Here is a 12,806-nt window from a genome sequence, read left to right as displayed (position 1 = left end):
TCAGTCTGGCGAGCACGTGAGGGAGAAGCCGCCATGTTTACTGAGGGCACGGTAGCTGCGCTTTTGCGCGATGACGTTATCAGGTTCTGTTTTGCGTTCCACGTCTCGTTTTCGCTCGGGCTGCGGTAACTTCCGGGAAGTGAAAGGATTTTGAATAGTGTAACCGCCAAAATGGAGGAGGAGGATAGTACAGCGGCCGGTGTGTGGTGAGAGGCGGCGCTGTGTACCGGGAGGCGGCAGCGGCTTCTTCTGGAGTGCGGGGAGGGACGCTGCTTGTATATAGGTATGGCTGCTGTATCCGGGGCTGAGGGAGAGGAGACTGCGGTGAATGGGAGAGACACACAGAGATCTGCGCATGCGCGTCACACAGTTATACACTGAGCTTCTAGTTTAGCGGATTTCTCTGATCGTCCTGTGATGTCTCAGAGCTGCAGCTGCGTTACATTGTGTCCCGGAGCCTCAGCTCAGACTACAACTCCCAGCATGCCCTGACAGCTGAAGCATGCTGGGCATTGTAGTTCTGCCACAGGTTGGAGAAAACTGGGATATGTGACACATGTAAGACCACGGCGGCCCCCACTGACCCTGACAATGATGGGGGTGGGGGGTAGCCGGGCGGTTGTCTCTGTCAGTCCCGTAGCCGGGCGGTTGTCTCGGTCGGCCCCGTAGCCGGGCGGTTGTCTCTGTCAGTCCCGTAGCCGGGCGGTTGTCTCTGTCGCTCCCGTAGCCGGGCGGTATCCTCCGTCGGTCCCGTAGCCGGGCGGTTGTCTCTGTCGCTCCCGTAGCCGGGCGGTTGTCTCGGTCGGCCCCGTAGCCGGGCGGTTGTCTCGGTCGGCCCCGTAGCCGGGCGGTTGTCTCGGTCGGCCCCGTAGCCGGGCGGTTGTCTCGGTCGGCCCCGTAGCCGGGCGGTTGTCTCGGTCGGCCCCGTAGCCGGGCGGTTGTCTCGGTCGGCCCCGTAGCCGGGCGGTTGTCTCGGTCGGCCCCGTAGCCGGGCGGTTGTCTCGGTCGCTCCCGTAGCCGGGCGGTTGTCTCGGTCGGCCCCGTAGCCGGGCGGTTGTCTCGGTCGGCCCCGTAGCCGGGCGGTTGTCTCGGTCGGCCCCGTAGCCGGGCGGTTGTCTCGGTCGGCCCCGTAGCCGGGCGGTTGTCTCGGTCGGCCCCGTAGCCGGGCGGTTGTCTCGGTCGGCCCCGTAGCCGGGCGGTTGTCTCGGTCGCTCCCGTAGCCGGGCGGTTGTCTCGGTCGCTCCCGTAGCCGGGCGGTTGTCTCGGTCGGCCCCGTAGCCGGGCGGTTGTCTCGGTCGGCCCCGTAGCCGGGCGGTTGTCTCGGTCGGCCCCGTAGCCGGGCGGTTGTCTCGGTCGGCCCCGTAGCCGGGCGGTTGTCTCGGTCGGCCCCGTAGCCGGCCGGTTGTCTCGGTCGGCCCCGTAGCCGGCCGGTTGTCTCGGTCGGCCCCGTAGCCGGCCGGTTGTCTCGGTCGGCCCCGTAGCCGGCCGGTTGTCTCGGTCGGCCCCGTAGCCGGCCGGTTGTCTCGGTCGGCCCCGTAGCCGGCCGGTTGTCTCGGTCGGCCCCGTAGCCGGCCGGTTGTCTCGGTCGGCCCCGTAGCCGGCCGGTTGTCTCGGTCGCTCCCATAGAGGATGGGTGGATCTGCATTGGTGCGGATGATGGGAGTACAACTTTAGTAAATAAATAAATTCACCACAGTGCTGTAGACGCGGGGTTGGTCTTCACGCCGCGGCTGCGGCGCTCTTCATACCCTCAAGTCCATAGAGGCTCTCACCCTCCAGATGGCCGGAAGTGGAGACGTGGAGTTGACGTGGAGTTAACATTAAGGAATGGACAGATAGACACCAGATTATACACAAAACCGAGTGATCGCAACAACTTGTTGCTGCGATCATCACATCATGCACCGTCCACGTTTAGAGGTATCCCAAAGGGCCAGCTGATGCGAGCCCGACGAATTTGTAAAGAAGAAAGTGTATATAAAGAACAAAGTGAAATTATGATTGAGAAATTTTGTGCCAGAGGGTATAGGAGACAAGAAGTAAGAAAAACAGCGGAAGATGTTAGCAAGATTCCTAGACAGGAACTGCTGAAACCAAAGATAAGAGATGAGAAAGAGAATAAAATCATGTTTATATCTAAATATGAAAAACATGCGAGCATGATTAAAAGATGTATATTGAGATACTGGCCAATATTAACACGGGACACCAAGTTTGGTAGTCTCTTTAAGGAAAACCCCATGTTTGCATATAAAAAAGGCAAAACCATTGGCAATGAGGTTGTGCGATCTGACATGAGAACAGGGAAGACTAAACAAATGAAACTCAGGTCTTGTCGCAAAGGTACGTTTCCCTGTCTCTCTTGTCAGAATTGCAACACCATTGTCAAGGGTGATTCAGTGATGCACCCTTTGAGTGGCAAAAAGATACCTATCAGGGGCATGTATACATGCAGGAGCACCAATGTTATATATATGCTGAAGTGTCCATGTGGATCAGTTTATGTTGGTCAAACAACCAGAGAAGTTAGGGTAAGGCTCAATGAGCACCGCTCAGCGATCCGTTTATATGCCCAGAAAATTGTGAAAGAAAAAGAGGAGGAGAGAGGAAAAACATTTGGTGAGACCTCCGTAGCGAGACATTTTAAAGAAAATGGTCACAAAGTTTATGATTTGAGATGGCAAGTATTAGAACAGGTATTTGCTAATAGTGAAAGTGAGATAAAACGCAGACTACTCCAAAAGGAGACGTATTGGATCCATTGCCTTGATTCCCTTAACCCTAAAGGTCTCAATGAGATATGCAACTTTGCTGTATTTTTGTAAGTGTAGTAATGCATAGTTCCATCTCTGATAGAAGTGTATAGTAACCTTGAAAACTAGATAAGAGGATACATTATGGTATTTGATAAAGTAGTACGTGATATGGTTACATGTAATAGATGTATTGTGCCTAACCGTATGGTTATGTCTTTGTAGTGAGGCGTCGCTATGACAACTGAATAGTATAAAATGGTGGTGGGTGCACACAAACACATACGCCTGAGAAAGGGTTAATCCCGAAACGTCGCGTGATCTCCACTTCCGGCCATCTGGAGGGTGAGAGCCTCTATGGACTTGAGGGTATGAAGAGCGCCGCAGCCGCGGCGTGAAGACCAACCCCGCGTCTACAGCACTGTGGTGAATTTATTTATTTACTAAAGTTGTACTGCTATGTACTAAGAAAATTACAATAACAAGGAAAATTTCTGCTAAGGTCTGTCTCTGTCTTACTTTATTGGTTGAAATTCATGTTTGCTGGGGCTAGCGACCCAGAACGGGACAGCATTCACATAGTGCGCTTTATGGCACAGGACTGCATTTACTAGAGCGGATGATGGGAGACCTGGGATCCCCGGGAGTCACACACATCACATACGTTGAGGTTTTCCACCTTATAAAGCCGATGAGCCGTCCTCGGGGGGAGGCCGTACACATGACGCTCTGGAAGCTTTCAAAATAACTAATAATTGGTTTTCTATACAGTGACGTTGTGTTATTTTCCGCAGGATATGCAAACACCTAGTGATGGGGTGTCAACCCCCCGGAATCGGCGATCGTCACGAAGGAGCAGCCATTTCCACAGCTCGCGGTATCCTCATGGAAGTTTAACCTCTGCACGGCGGCGGTCTACGTTTCGAAGCTTGTCCAAAAGGAAAATCCCCCAGAGCACCCCCCTAGAGGTAGGTAGGCCGGCGTCCTGTATGTGCTGCCACATCGCAGCCAGTGGAGCGTGCTGTCCAGGGTTCCTCATCTCCTCTCTGAATCGGCTGCTTTATCGTCTCCTGGTCCGTTCCCGTCCCGCACTGTTCTGCTGGCGACGTCCCCACTGCCAGCCTGAACCAGCCGCTCCCAGTGCCGCAATGGAGACGTCCCATAGCATAACTTTCTATTGTAACTCTGACAATAAAACCTGAGGGAACATGAGTCAGGGCTTACCATGCTTCCTACTTCATCCGTGCTATGGATCAGCATATGCTTTACCATCTTCCAGAATGTTCCATCCACACTGCGGCTCTTTACACTGTAAGATGACGGCGTGTACAAAAATTTAGAACAACATAATTTACAGAAAGTTTTTGATGACTCAGAACTAATGGCCGAACGATTGTAATTACAGGAGACTCTCGATCCAGCTAAGGCGGCGTTACTTCTCCAAAAACAATGGACTCTGTACAGCGTGACACCGATGCACATGTTCTCGTACACCAGACTGAAGGAGTACTCCCGGCAGCTGTCTGCACACATCGCTGCTGAGAAGCAGAAGGGTCTCGCCGTTGAGGTGGGCGCAGATCTGAACCTAAAAGCTACATTCTCGTGTCTCCCTGGACTCAAGGGAAAGGACAGAGATCCTCTCGCTCTGCTCATTCAGGTGAGACTGCAACTAGCTGGGTTGGTGACCAGATCACATAAAGCTTAAAGGGTTTATCTAGGATTAGAAAAAAAACATGGCTGCTTTCCTCCACAAACAGCGCCTCATGTCCTCAGGTTGTGTGTGTGGTGTTACAACAAGGTTCCATTCACATCAATAGAACTGAGGACAGGTGTGGTGCTGTTTCCAGAAGAAAGCAGCTATGTTTTTCTAATTGTGGATAACCCCTTAAAGAGAGGCAAGCAGGTGGGGTGCAGGGGCATAATAAAAAATACTTACCTGTGCCCGTGCAGCATTGCCTTCCTGATATCTGCCAGCTGCTGGCCTCCTGCAGCATCACATACCCGGCTGGTGGATTGCCTGCACAGCCAGTCTATACTGGAGCACGACCACCACCATCAGTCGGGTACGTGACATTGCTGGAGCCAGTACCGCGATGTACACAGAACCTGGATGAAAGTTACTTCTGCCAGCTGCGCTGAAGAGGTGAGAGAGGCGCTGCAAGGGTACCGGGAAGGGTTATGTATACATTGTATATTATGTTCCTGCAGCAGATTTTTTTTTTTTCATGGGATTCTCCTTTAAAGTGTAATCCATCATTTAAAATATTTTTGTGCAGAAATCAATAGTAAAAGCGATTTTAAGAAACTCAGTAATAGGTTTTTTTAATCAAAAAAGCCTCTTTCAATGTAGCAGCGACCTTGGGCAGCTATTGGATGAGTTCGCTTTGCGTATATGTGCGTGACAACAATGTACGTAATCTCACATCTTTTCTTTTTCTGAAAGATTTCCTCCAAACCCTCGCTGACCACGGCCGGCACAGAGGACCGCGTTGTGTGGACCGGTTGGTTTTGTGCAACGTACACGGAGGACGATATACTAGAGGCCGTACCGGAGGCGTTTACTTGCCTTCCGCTCTTCCTGTACAATGGCGCCGAGGCCCTCACAGCTATAGTGGGGAACTGGTTCCAGAGGAACTTTGACTGCTGTTTCGGTAGACTGGTGATCAGTTCTCAGGACCTTAAGTGGTTGGCGGCCATGTGGACGGGGTGTGAAGTGGAGGGACATGCGACCAGCGAGCTGGTCTTTTCCGTCCCGGTGGAGCCTCCCATGAACATTTCTTATAACGTCCAGCTGGAGGATTTTAAAACTTTATGGAAAGATATTCACAAATCCAAGGAGGAGGTGACTGTGGAGGAAGTCGACCATTTATTCCATTGCCTTTACTCACATTTCTTCAGACACTTTAGAGTCCACTTATCGGCCACACAGCTGGTGAAGGTGACTGCGTCCGTGGTGTCAGCGCATTGTGACGGGAAAGTGAAGGTAAGTCCCTGACATTCTGGATGTGGACACAATGGTGGAATGGATAAAAGAAACGTATTCCAGCAGTCCAATAAAATCACAGCATACAATGGTGGAATAATATTAATGGTGGGATCATAATATATAAGGCCAAAATCCGCGGCAAAAATCCAGAGCAGGTTTTGGATCAGCATTCCAGGAAATCTGCTGGGATTTTACAGCCAAACTAGAAATTGGATTTTGTTAGTGTCCCTGTCATGTAAATTTCACTTTTCAGAAACCAATCAATAGTACAAGCGATTATAACAAACTCTGCAATAGGTTTTATTAAGCAAGAGTTTCCTTCTGTACTCAAAAGCTGTTTTCCTACCCCCCCCCCCCCCCCCCTCACTGCAGAAGAAGCAGGATGTTTGTGTCCATTATATTCTATGGAGAGGGGAGGGGTCGAGGGGGATGAGTGAGCACAGAGAGGAGAAAAGGCAGCCCTGCCCAGCACAGCATCCTGTAATCTTCTATCACCAAGCTCCCAGATAAGCACTGACCTTTCTGACCTGTGAATCCAGCATTTTATGTGCCCAGACAGTCTCCAAACTGTACAGCTGCTTCTCTGCTCTCGCTGCTCACTCATCCCCCTTGGCCCCTTCCCCCTCCATAAGTTATAATGGACACAGCAGAACCTGTCTTCACTTTGCTTCTTTGTAATGAAGACGACTTTGCCTGATAATGCACAGATAAGTTATGAGGGACGGTAGGAAAATAGCTTTTTGAGCACAGAAAGAGGCTTTTTTGCTTAATAAAACCTATTAGAGTTTCTTAAAAATCGCTTGTACTTTTGATTTCTGCAAAAAGAAAAAATTAAATGACAGATACACTTTAACCCCTTAGTGACCGTCATGTTGCCTTTTCACGGCGGCCACTAATGGGCTTTATTCCGATGCGTACGCCTTTTAACGGCGGACGCATCGGAATAAATTACCGCCCGGCGGCAGCAGAGCGGGTGAACAGCGGTCAGCTGACACCCTCCTGTAACTGCCCAGAGCGGAGGATTCTCTGCTCCGGGCAGTTTAACCCGTTAAATGCCGCTGTCAAACCATGACAGCAGCATCTAACGGGTCCCGCTGGATCCCGGACGGCGCCGTGGGTCACTTACGTGATCGCGATGTCCCGTGGTGCCGTCCGGTCCTCCGATGTCTCCATGGTGATCCCGGGTTCCTAATGAAGGTCCCCGGGGTTTACCGTGGAGATGCCTCATGCTGACAGGGGTGGCCGCGGCTATTGCCTGTCAGCATGAGGCATGATACAATACATTGCAGTACATCAGGTACTGCAATGTATTGTATCAGTGATCTAAGTAATGTACACTAGTGTAAAAGTAAAAAAAAGTGAAAAAAAATGTGCACCAAACACAACACAGCCCCCCCAATAATAAAGATGCATTTCATTCCCTATACCCAATAAAACGTGACATAAAAGTGATCAAAAACACAAATCCTATACATATTTGGTATCGTTACGTCCGTAACGACCCAATCTATAAAACGATATCAATAATTATACCGCACGACACACGCTGTAAAAAAAACAGTACCAGAATAGCTGTATTTTATCAATCCACTTTAGAAAATACGTCATGAAAGAGGTCAAAAAGTCCTATACATATAAAACTTGGTATCAATAGAAACTACAGATCTTCCCGCAAAAAATAAGCCCCAAACCAGCTCTGTCGCGCAAAAGATGAGAACGCTATGGATCTTGCAATGCGGCGACAGTTTTTGTGGGTTTTTGCTAGGGAGATAGTTTCTATTGCGCCAAAGTGATAATAGTTAAAAAAAACCTACACAAATGTGGTATCGCCGTAACCGTAGTGACCCAGAGAATACATGTATTATGTTGTTAGTGACCGCCGATACGGATTTTTACGGCGATCACTAATGGGCTCTATTCTGCTGCCATCAGCTCTTTATGGCGATGGTGCAGAATAGTGCAGCGGCGCCGGTAATGCCCGCAGCCCCCTCCTCTCAGCTACCGGAGGTAGCTGAGGGGTTGGGGCAGAGTGTGGGGTCAGTCCCGGCAAGTCCCCTCGCCGGCCGGTAATGGGCATTGCCAGCGCAGCTAAATGCTTTCATCTCTTCTCACCGTGAATCCAAAGTGAGAGAAGATGAGAACATGTCCCCCCCCCCCCCCCCATCTCCAGAATTAACTCTAGTGACCTGGTCACTGACCCTCCCCTCCCAGGGCGGCCATCTGATCCAAGATGGCCGCCGCCATCTCTGTGAAGAGACTCTGTTCACAGTGATGGATTCCTAAAAATGATCAAAGCTTCATTCTCTCCACCACCGGAGGTGGCAGAGAGCATGGGGCAATGATCGGTGACCACCCGGTGTGGTCCCAGTACAAGTAATCAGCGGTATATACTATATACCACTGATCGCTTGTTCCAAATGGTGCCGCCACTTTTTTACGCCTGTTACCAAGTCAATTGCCCTGGATTACCCCTAACCACCCCAGATTACCTGTAACCACCCCAGATTGGCACAGACTGCTCGTAACCAGATTGTCCATTACCACCCCAGATAACCAGTAAACACCCACATATTGCCTGTAACTAAAATGACACTCCTTCCCTTCTGAGCCCTGCTGTGCGTCCACACAGTGGTTTATGCCCACATATGGGGTACAATTGTACTCAGGAGAACCTCCGTTACAAATTTTGGGGTGCTTTTTCTCCCCTGTTCCTAGTGAAATTGAGAAATTTCAAACTAAACAAACATGTTATTGGAAAAATTAAATCTTTTTAATTTTTACGGTCTAGTTTTTAATATTTTCCTCCAATACCTGTGGGGTCAAAATGGTCACCACACCCCAAGATGAATTCCTTGAGGGGTGCACTTTCCAAAATGGGGTGACTTTTGGCAGGGGCTTATTCTGCTGACACTACAGGGGAGCTGCAAACGCACCTGGAGCTCAGAAACTTCAGCAAAATCTGAACTGGAAATGCTAATTGGCGCTCCTTCCCTTCTGAGCCCCGCTGTGTGCCCATACAGTGGTTTATGCTCACATATGAGGTACCATTGTACTAAGGAGAACCTGCGTTACAAAATTTGGGGTGCATTTTCTCTCATGTTTATTATGAAAATGAGATAATTTAATCTTAGAAATTTTCCATTTTTTTGGCCTAATGGTGAATACTTTCCTCCAGCCCCTGTAGGGTTAAAATGCTCATTATACCCCTAGATTAATTCTTTAAGGTGTGTAGTTTCCAAAATGGGGTCACTTATGGGGGTTTACAATATACAAGCCTCCTAAATCCACTTAAAAAAAGAACTGGTCTCTAAAAAAAATCAGTTTTGGAAATTTCATGAAAATTTGATAATTTGTCGATAAATTTCTAAGCCCCGTAACACCCTAAAAAAGTGAAATATGTTTACAAAATGAAGCCAGAATAAAGAGGACATATTAATAATGTGACTTACTAACTAATTTTTGTCATGTGACTTTCTTTTTTTTTAGAAGCAAAGAATTTCAAAGTTCGTAAAGTGCAAAATTTTCAAATTTTTCATTCTATTTTGATGTTTTTCACAAAAAACACACAAGACAGGGACCAAATTTTGCCACTAACATAAAGTGCCGTATGTTACGAAAACAGTCTCAGAATCGCTAGCATACGTTACAGCATCACTGAGCTATAAGCGCATAAAGTGAGACAGGTCAGATTTTGAAAAATGAGCCTGGTCATTAAGGCCCAAACAGGCTTGGTCCCTAAGGGGTTAAATACTAAAATTCTCTGTATACATTAAAAAAACAGTGACCGTACCCTCTGATTTTTAACAGAATCATCCGGCCATCTACTGTGCTTCTCCTCTCCTGTCAGGGAGCAAAGGATCAGGCATAGTGGGGTTCAACTAGCTAAATCTTATGTTCTCTGAGAGAGGAGGAGTGTGGCAGTAGATTACCCTTCTTCTCTCTATTCATGTGTATGGAGGAGTGATGGCTGTCAGCCAAATGAGTGTTCAACTGACAGCCGTCACTTAAAGGGGTATCTTCTTCCAAATCAACAGGTACCAGAAAGTTGTAATTTACTTCTACTAAACATTTCCAGTCTTCCAGTACTTATCAGCTGCTGTATGTCCTACAGGAAGTGGTGTATTCTCTCCAGTCTGACACAGTGCTCTCTGCTGCCACCTCTGTCCATGTCAGGAACTGTCCAGAGCAGCAGCAAATCCCCATAGAAAACCTCTCCTGCTCTGGACAGTTCCTGACATGGACAGAGGTGGCAGCAGAGAGCACTGTGTCAGACTGGAGAGAATACACCACTTCCTGCAGGACATACAGCAGCTGATAAGTACTTGAAGACTGGAGATTTTGTAACGGAAGTAAATTACTAATCAGTCTTTCTGTCACCAGCTGATTTGAGAACATTTTAGTGAACAACCCCTTGAAAATGGGTTCGCCAGGATTAGTAAAGGAACAGGTATTCCTTTTAAAGAAATACAATTTAGCTCTATTCACTTCAATAGAACTGCACCACAAACCCCCCACACCCAACCGGAGGACAGGAGAGGAAGAAAGCGGCCATGTTTTTCTTAGCCTGTATATACTATATACAGAGCCCTTAATGCTCTGTATATACAGTGTTTATAGGGAATCTAACAGCATTCGAGGACTGTAACCTGCTGTTATGTTCCTTTAGAGCGGGGATGCTGAGGATGAGGGTAGTTCTCTGACCTTCATCCTCAGCACCACTTCCACTATATCTTCATTTCGAACAATATGTAAATTCAGTGGTTTGGTTTGGTGGGACGTCCTGCTCTGTAGGAGCCCACCACAGACGCTTGTCCCCTTTGTGAGTGTGTGAATGGAGCGGCGGTCAGACACGCTGCGGCCCTGGACGGACATAGCTGAGCGCTGTTCTTGTCCTTTCTTTGGCCCATAGAGATGACCAGCAGGGCACATGTCAGACCAGGGACACCATAAGAGCCTCCTTCATGAAATGATTGAGGGTCCCAGCAGTCGGAGCCCATCTTATCACCGGGGGATGGCTGTAAGGATTGTGTACGTTACATCCATCAGGCTTTATAATGACTCCTCTTCTGTCTTTTCTTCTCCTTAGTTCCTCAATAAGGATTATCTTATCCGAGTGCTGGGATTCATCACGGAGCTGGCCATCAATAACATCAACTACTGACAACGGACATGCTACCTGTATATAGAGACGTCCTTGCCGCTGCCTCCCCCCCTCTGACACTGAGAGCCTACGTACGGCTTATGTATGGAAGCCTCCGGTGTCGTCAGTAACAACAAGCAGCAGTCGGTGATGACACACAAGCCTCATATATTACAGTCCTAATAGGAAGCAGCGATCAGTTACATAAGATTCCGACTCCTTCCCGAACCTCAGAACATGTCGGAGAGATTGGAGAGCGGCAGCTACTTCATTACGAAGAGAGGCCGTTCTCCAGGATCTGTTATATATGTATATACCTGTATATAATAATTTGTGTCTGATCAGTATGCTCCTCTCTCTTGCTGATCAGTATGCTCCTCTCTCTCTGAGTACGCACCTCTCTGTCTCTCTCTCTGAGTACGCACCTCTCTGTCTCTCTCTCTGAGTATGCCCCTCTTTCTCTGATCAGTATGCCCCTCTCTCTCTCTGAGTATGCCCCTCTCTGATCAGTATGCCCTCTCTCTCTGAGTATGCCCCTCTCTGTCTCTCTCTGAGTATGCCCCTCTCTGTCTCTCTCTCTCTGAGTATGCCCCTCTTTCTCTGATCAGTATGCCTCTCTCTCTCTCTCTCTCTCTCTCTCTCTCAGTATGCCCCCCCCCCCCTCTCTCTGATCAGTATGCCCCCCTCTCTCTGATCGGTATTCTCTCTCTCTCTCTCTTTCTCTCTCTCTCTCTCTCTCTCTCTCTCTTTCTCTCTCGTTTGATTTACCCTTACACTGGCTGTGAACCCATCACCCGTTGAAGCACTTTGTGTCTTTTTATTATTGAGTTCTCGTCCCTTGCAGTATTGTGTGTGTTATTGTCTTGTTTGACTAATAAACCTTTTTCAGTGTAATATAAAAGATCTGATGGTTATCAGTAATATAAGACGCATTTCAGCTCAGTATTTTACATCTGCAATTCTCTGGCCACCATTTAGACCTAATCCTACCGATCCAGGTGTAAGGCCCAGCCAGGTGACCTGAGGTGTATTCTCTCCCGTCTTCCAGTACTTATCAGCTGCTGTATGTCCTGCAGGAAGTGGTGTATTCTCTCCAGTCTGTCACAGTGCTCTCTGCTGCCACCTCTGTCCATGTCAGGAACTGTCCAGAGCAGGAGATGTTTTCTATGAGGATTTGCTGCTGCTCTGGACAGTTCCTGACATGGACACAGGTGGCAGCAGAGAGCACTGTGTCAGACTGGAGAGAATACACCACTTCCTGCAGGATATACAGCTGCTGATAAGTACTGGAAGACTGGAGATTTTTAAACAGAAGTAAATTACAACTCTAAATAACTTTCTGGTATCAGTTGATTTGAAAAAAAAAAAGATTTTCACTCAAGTACCCCTTTAAGCGAGGGGTTGTTGCAAAACTACAATGCCCATCATGCTTGGAGAACCAAGCTAAAGCTTTCCAGGCATGATGGTAATTGCAGCTTTGCAGCATCTGTGTTAGGTAGACACAGTAACAAGGAGGCTGGAGATCTGCTGCCCTCTAGTGTTTATACTTTGAAGTGCGCTGCCTCCAGAGTGAATTCAGGACCTCCAGAGCTGCAATCACTGTTCTGCTGTTATATCATGTATTCACAGTAAGGAGCCAGAAACATCCAATCAATCTGTGATCACTATAGAAGATATATGGTAACAGAGCACCAGGATGTGGGGGCCGTATAGATACTGTAACTCCTCTATATGGTGATGACAGGATGGTGTATACAGTATATATAGGATAGCGGTATATAGTGGTCGTAGTAGTAGTGTCTGTTACTTGGCGTGGTGGGGGAGGGGCGCTGTAATGGGTCTCTCCCCTGGGGGCTGCCCGGCTGCTCCTGGGTGCAGACATGGCAGCGCTGCGCCAAACAGGGGGCGCTCTGACCTGCAGGAGCCC

At 48.5% G+C, this 12,806-nt stretch overlaps 1 protein-coding gene across 4 annotated transcripts; it reads left to right on the top strand.

Moving 5' to 3' along the window:
• Positions 1-34: 34 nt before the first annotated feature.
• CENPL (centromere protein L) lies at positions 35-11,397 on the top strand. 4 transcript variants are annotated; one of them, XM_069979512.1, is made up of 5 exons: positions 35-83; positions 3,548-3,721; positions 4,159-4,410; positions 5,197-5,736; positions 10,826-11,397. In XM_069979512.1, exons 2-5 carry the CDS (start codon positions 3,551-3,553, stop codon positions 10,898-10,900), a joined length of 1,038 nt encoding a protein of 345 aa, XP_069835613.1. In that variant the 5' UTR covers positions 35-83; positions 3,548-3,550; the 3' UTR covers positions 10,901-11,397. The 4 variants fall into 4 exon arrangements, with proteins under 4 accessions (XP_069835613.1, XP_069835611.1, XP_069835614.1 ...); XM_069979510.1 differs by lacking the exon at positions 35-83 and adding an exon at positions 100-283; XM_069979513.1 differs by lacking the exon at positions 35-83 and adding an exon at positions 112-206.
• Positions 11,398-12,806: the final 1,409 nt, after the last annotated feature.

The sequence above is a fragment of the Dendropsophus ebraccatus genome, chromosome 8 (assembly GCF_027789765.1).
Source record: "Dendropsophus ebraccatus isolate aDenEbr1 chromosome 8, aDenEbr1.pat, whole genome shotgun sequence".
Lineage (NCBI taxonomy): Eukaryota > Metazoa > Chordata > Amphibia > Anura > Hylidae > Dendropsophus > Dendropsophus ebraccatus.
Note: the sequence above shows the minus strand (reverse complement) of the source record. Positions and strands in the feature narration are given on the sequence as shown.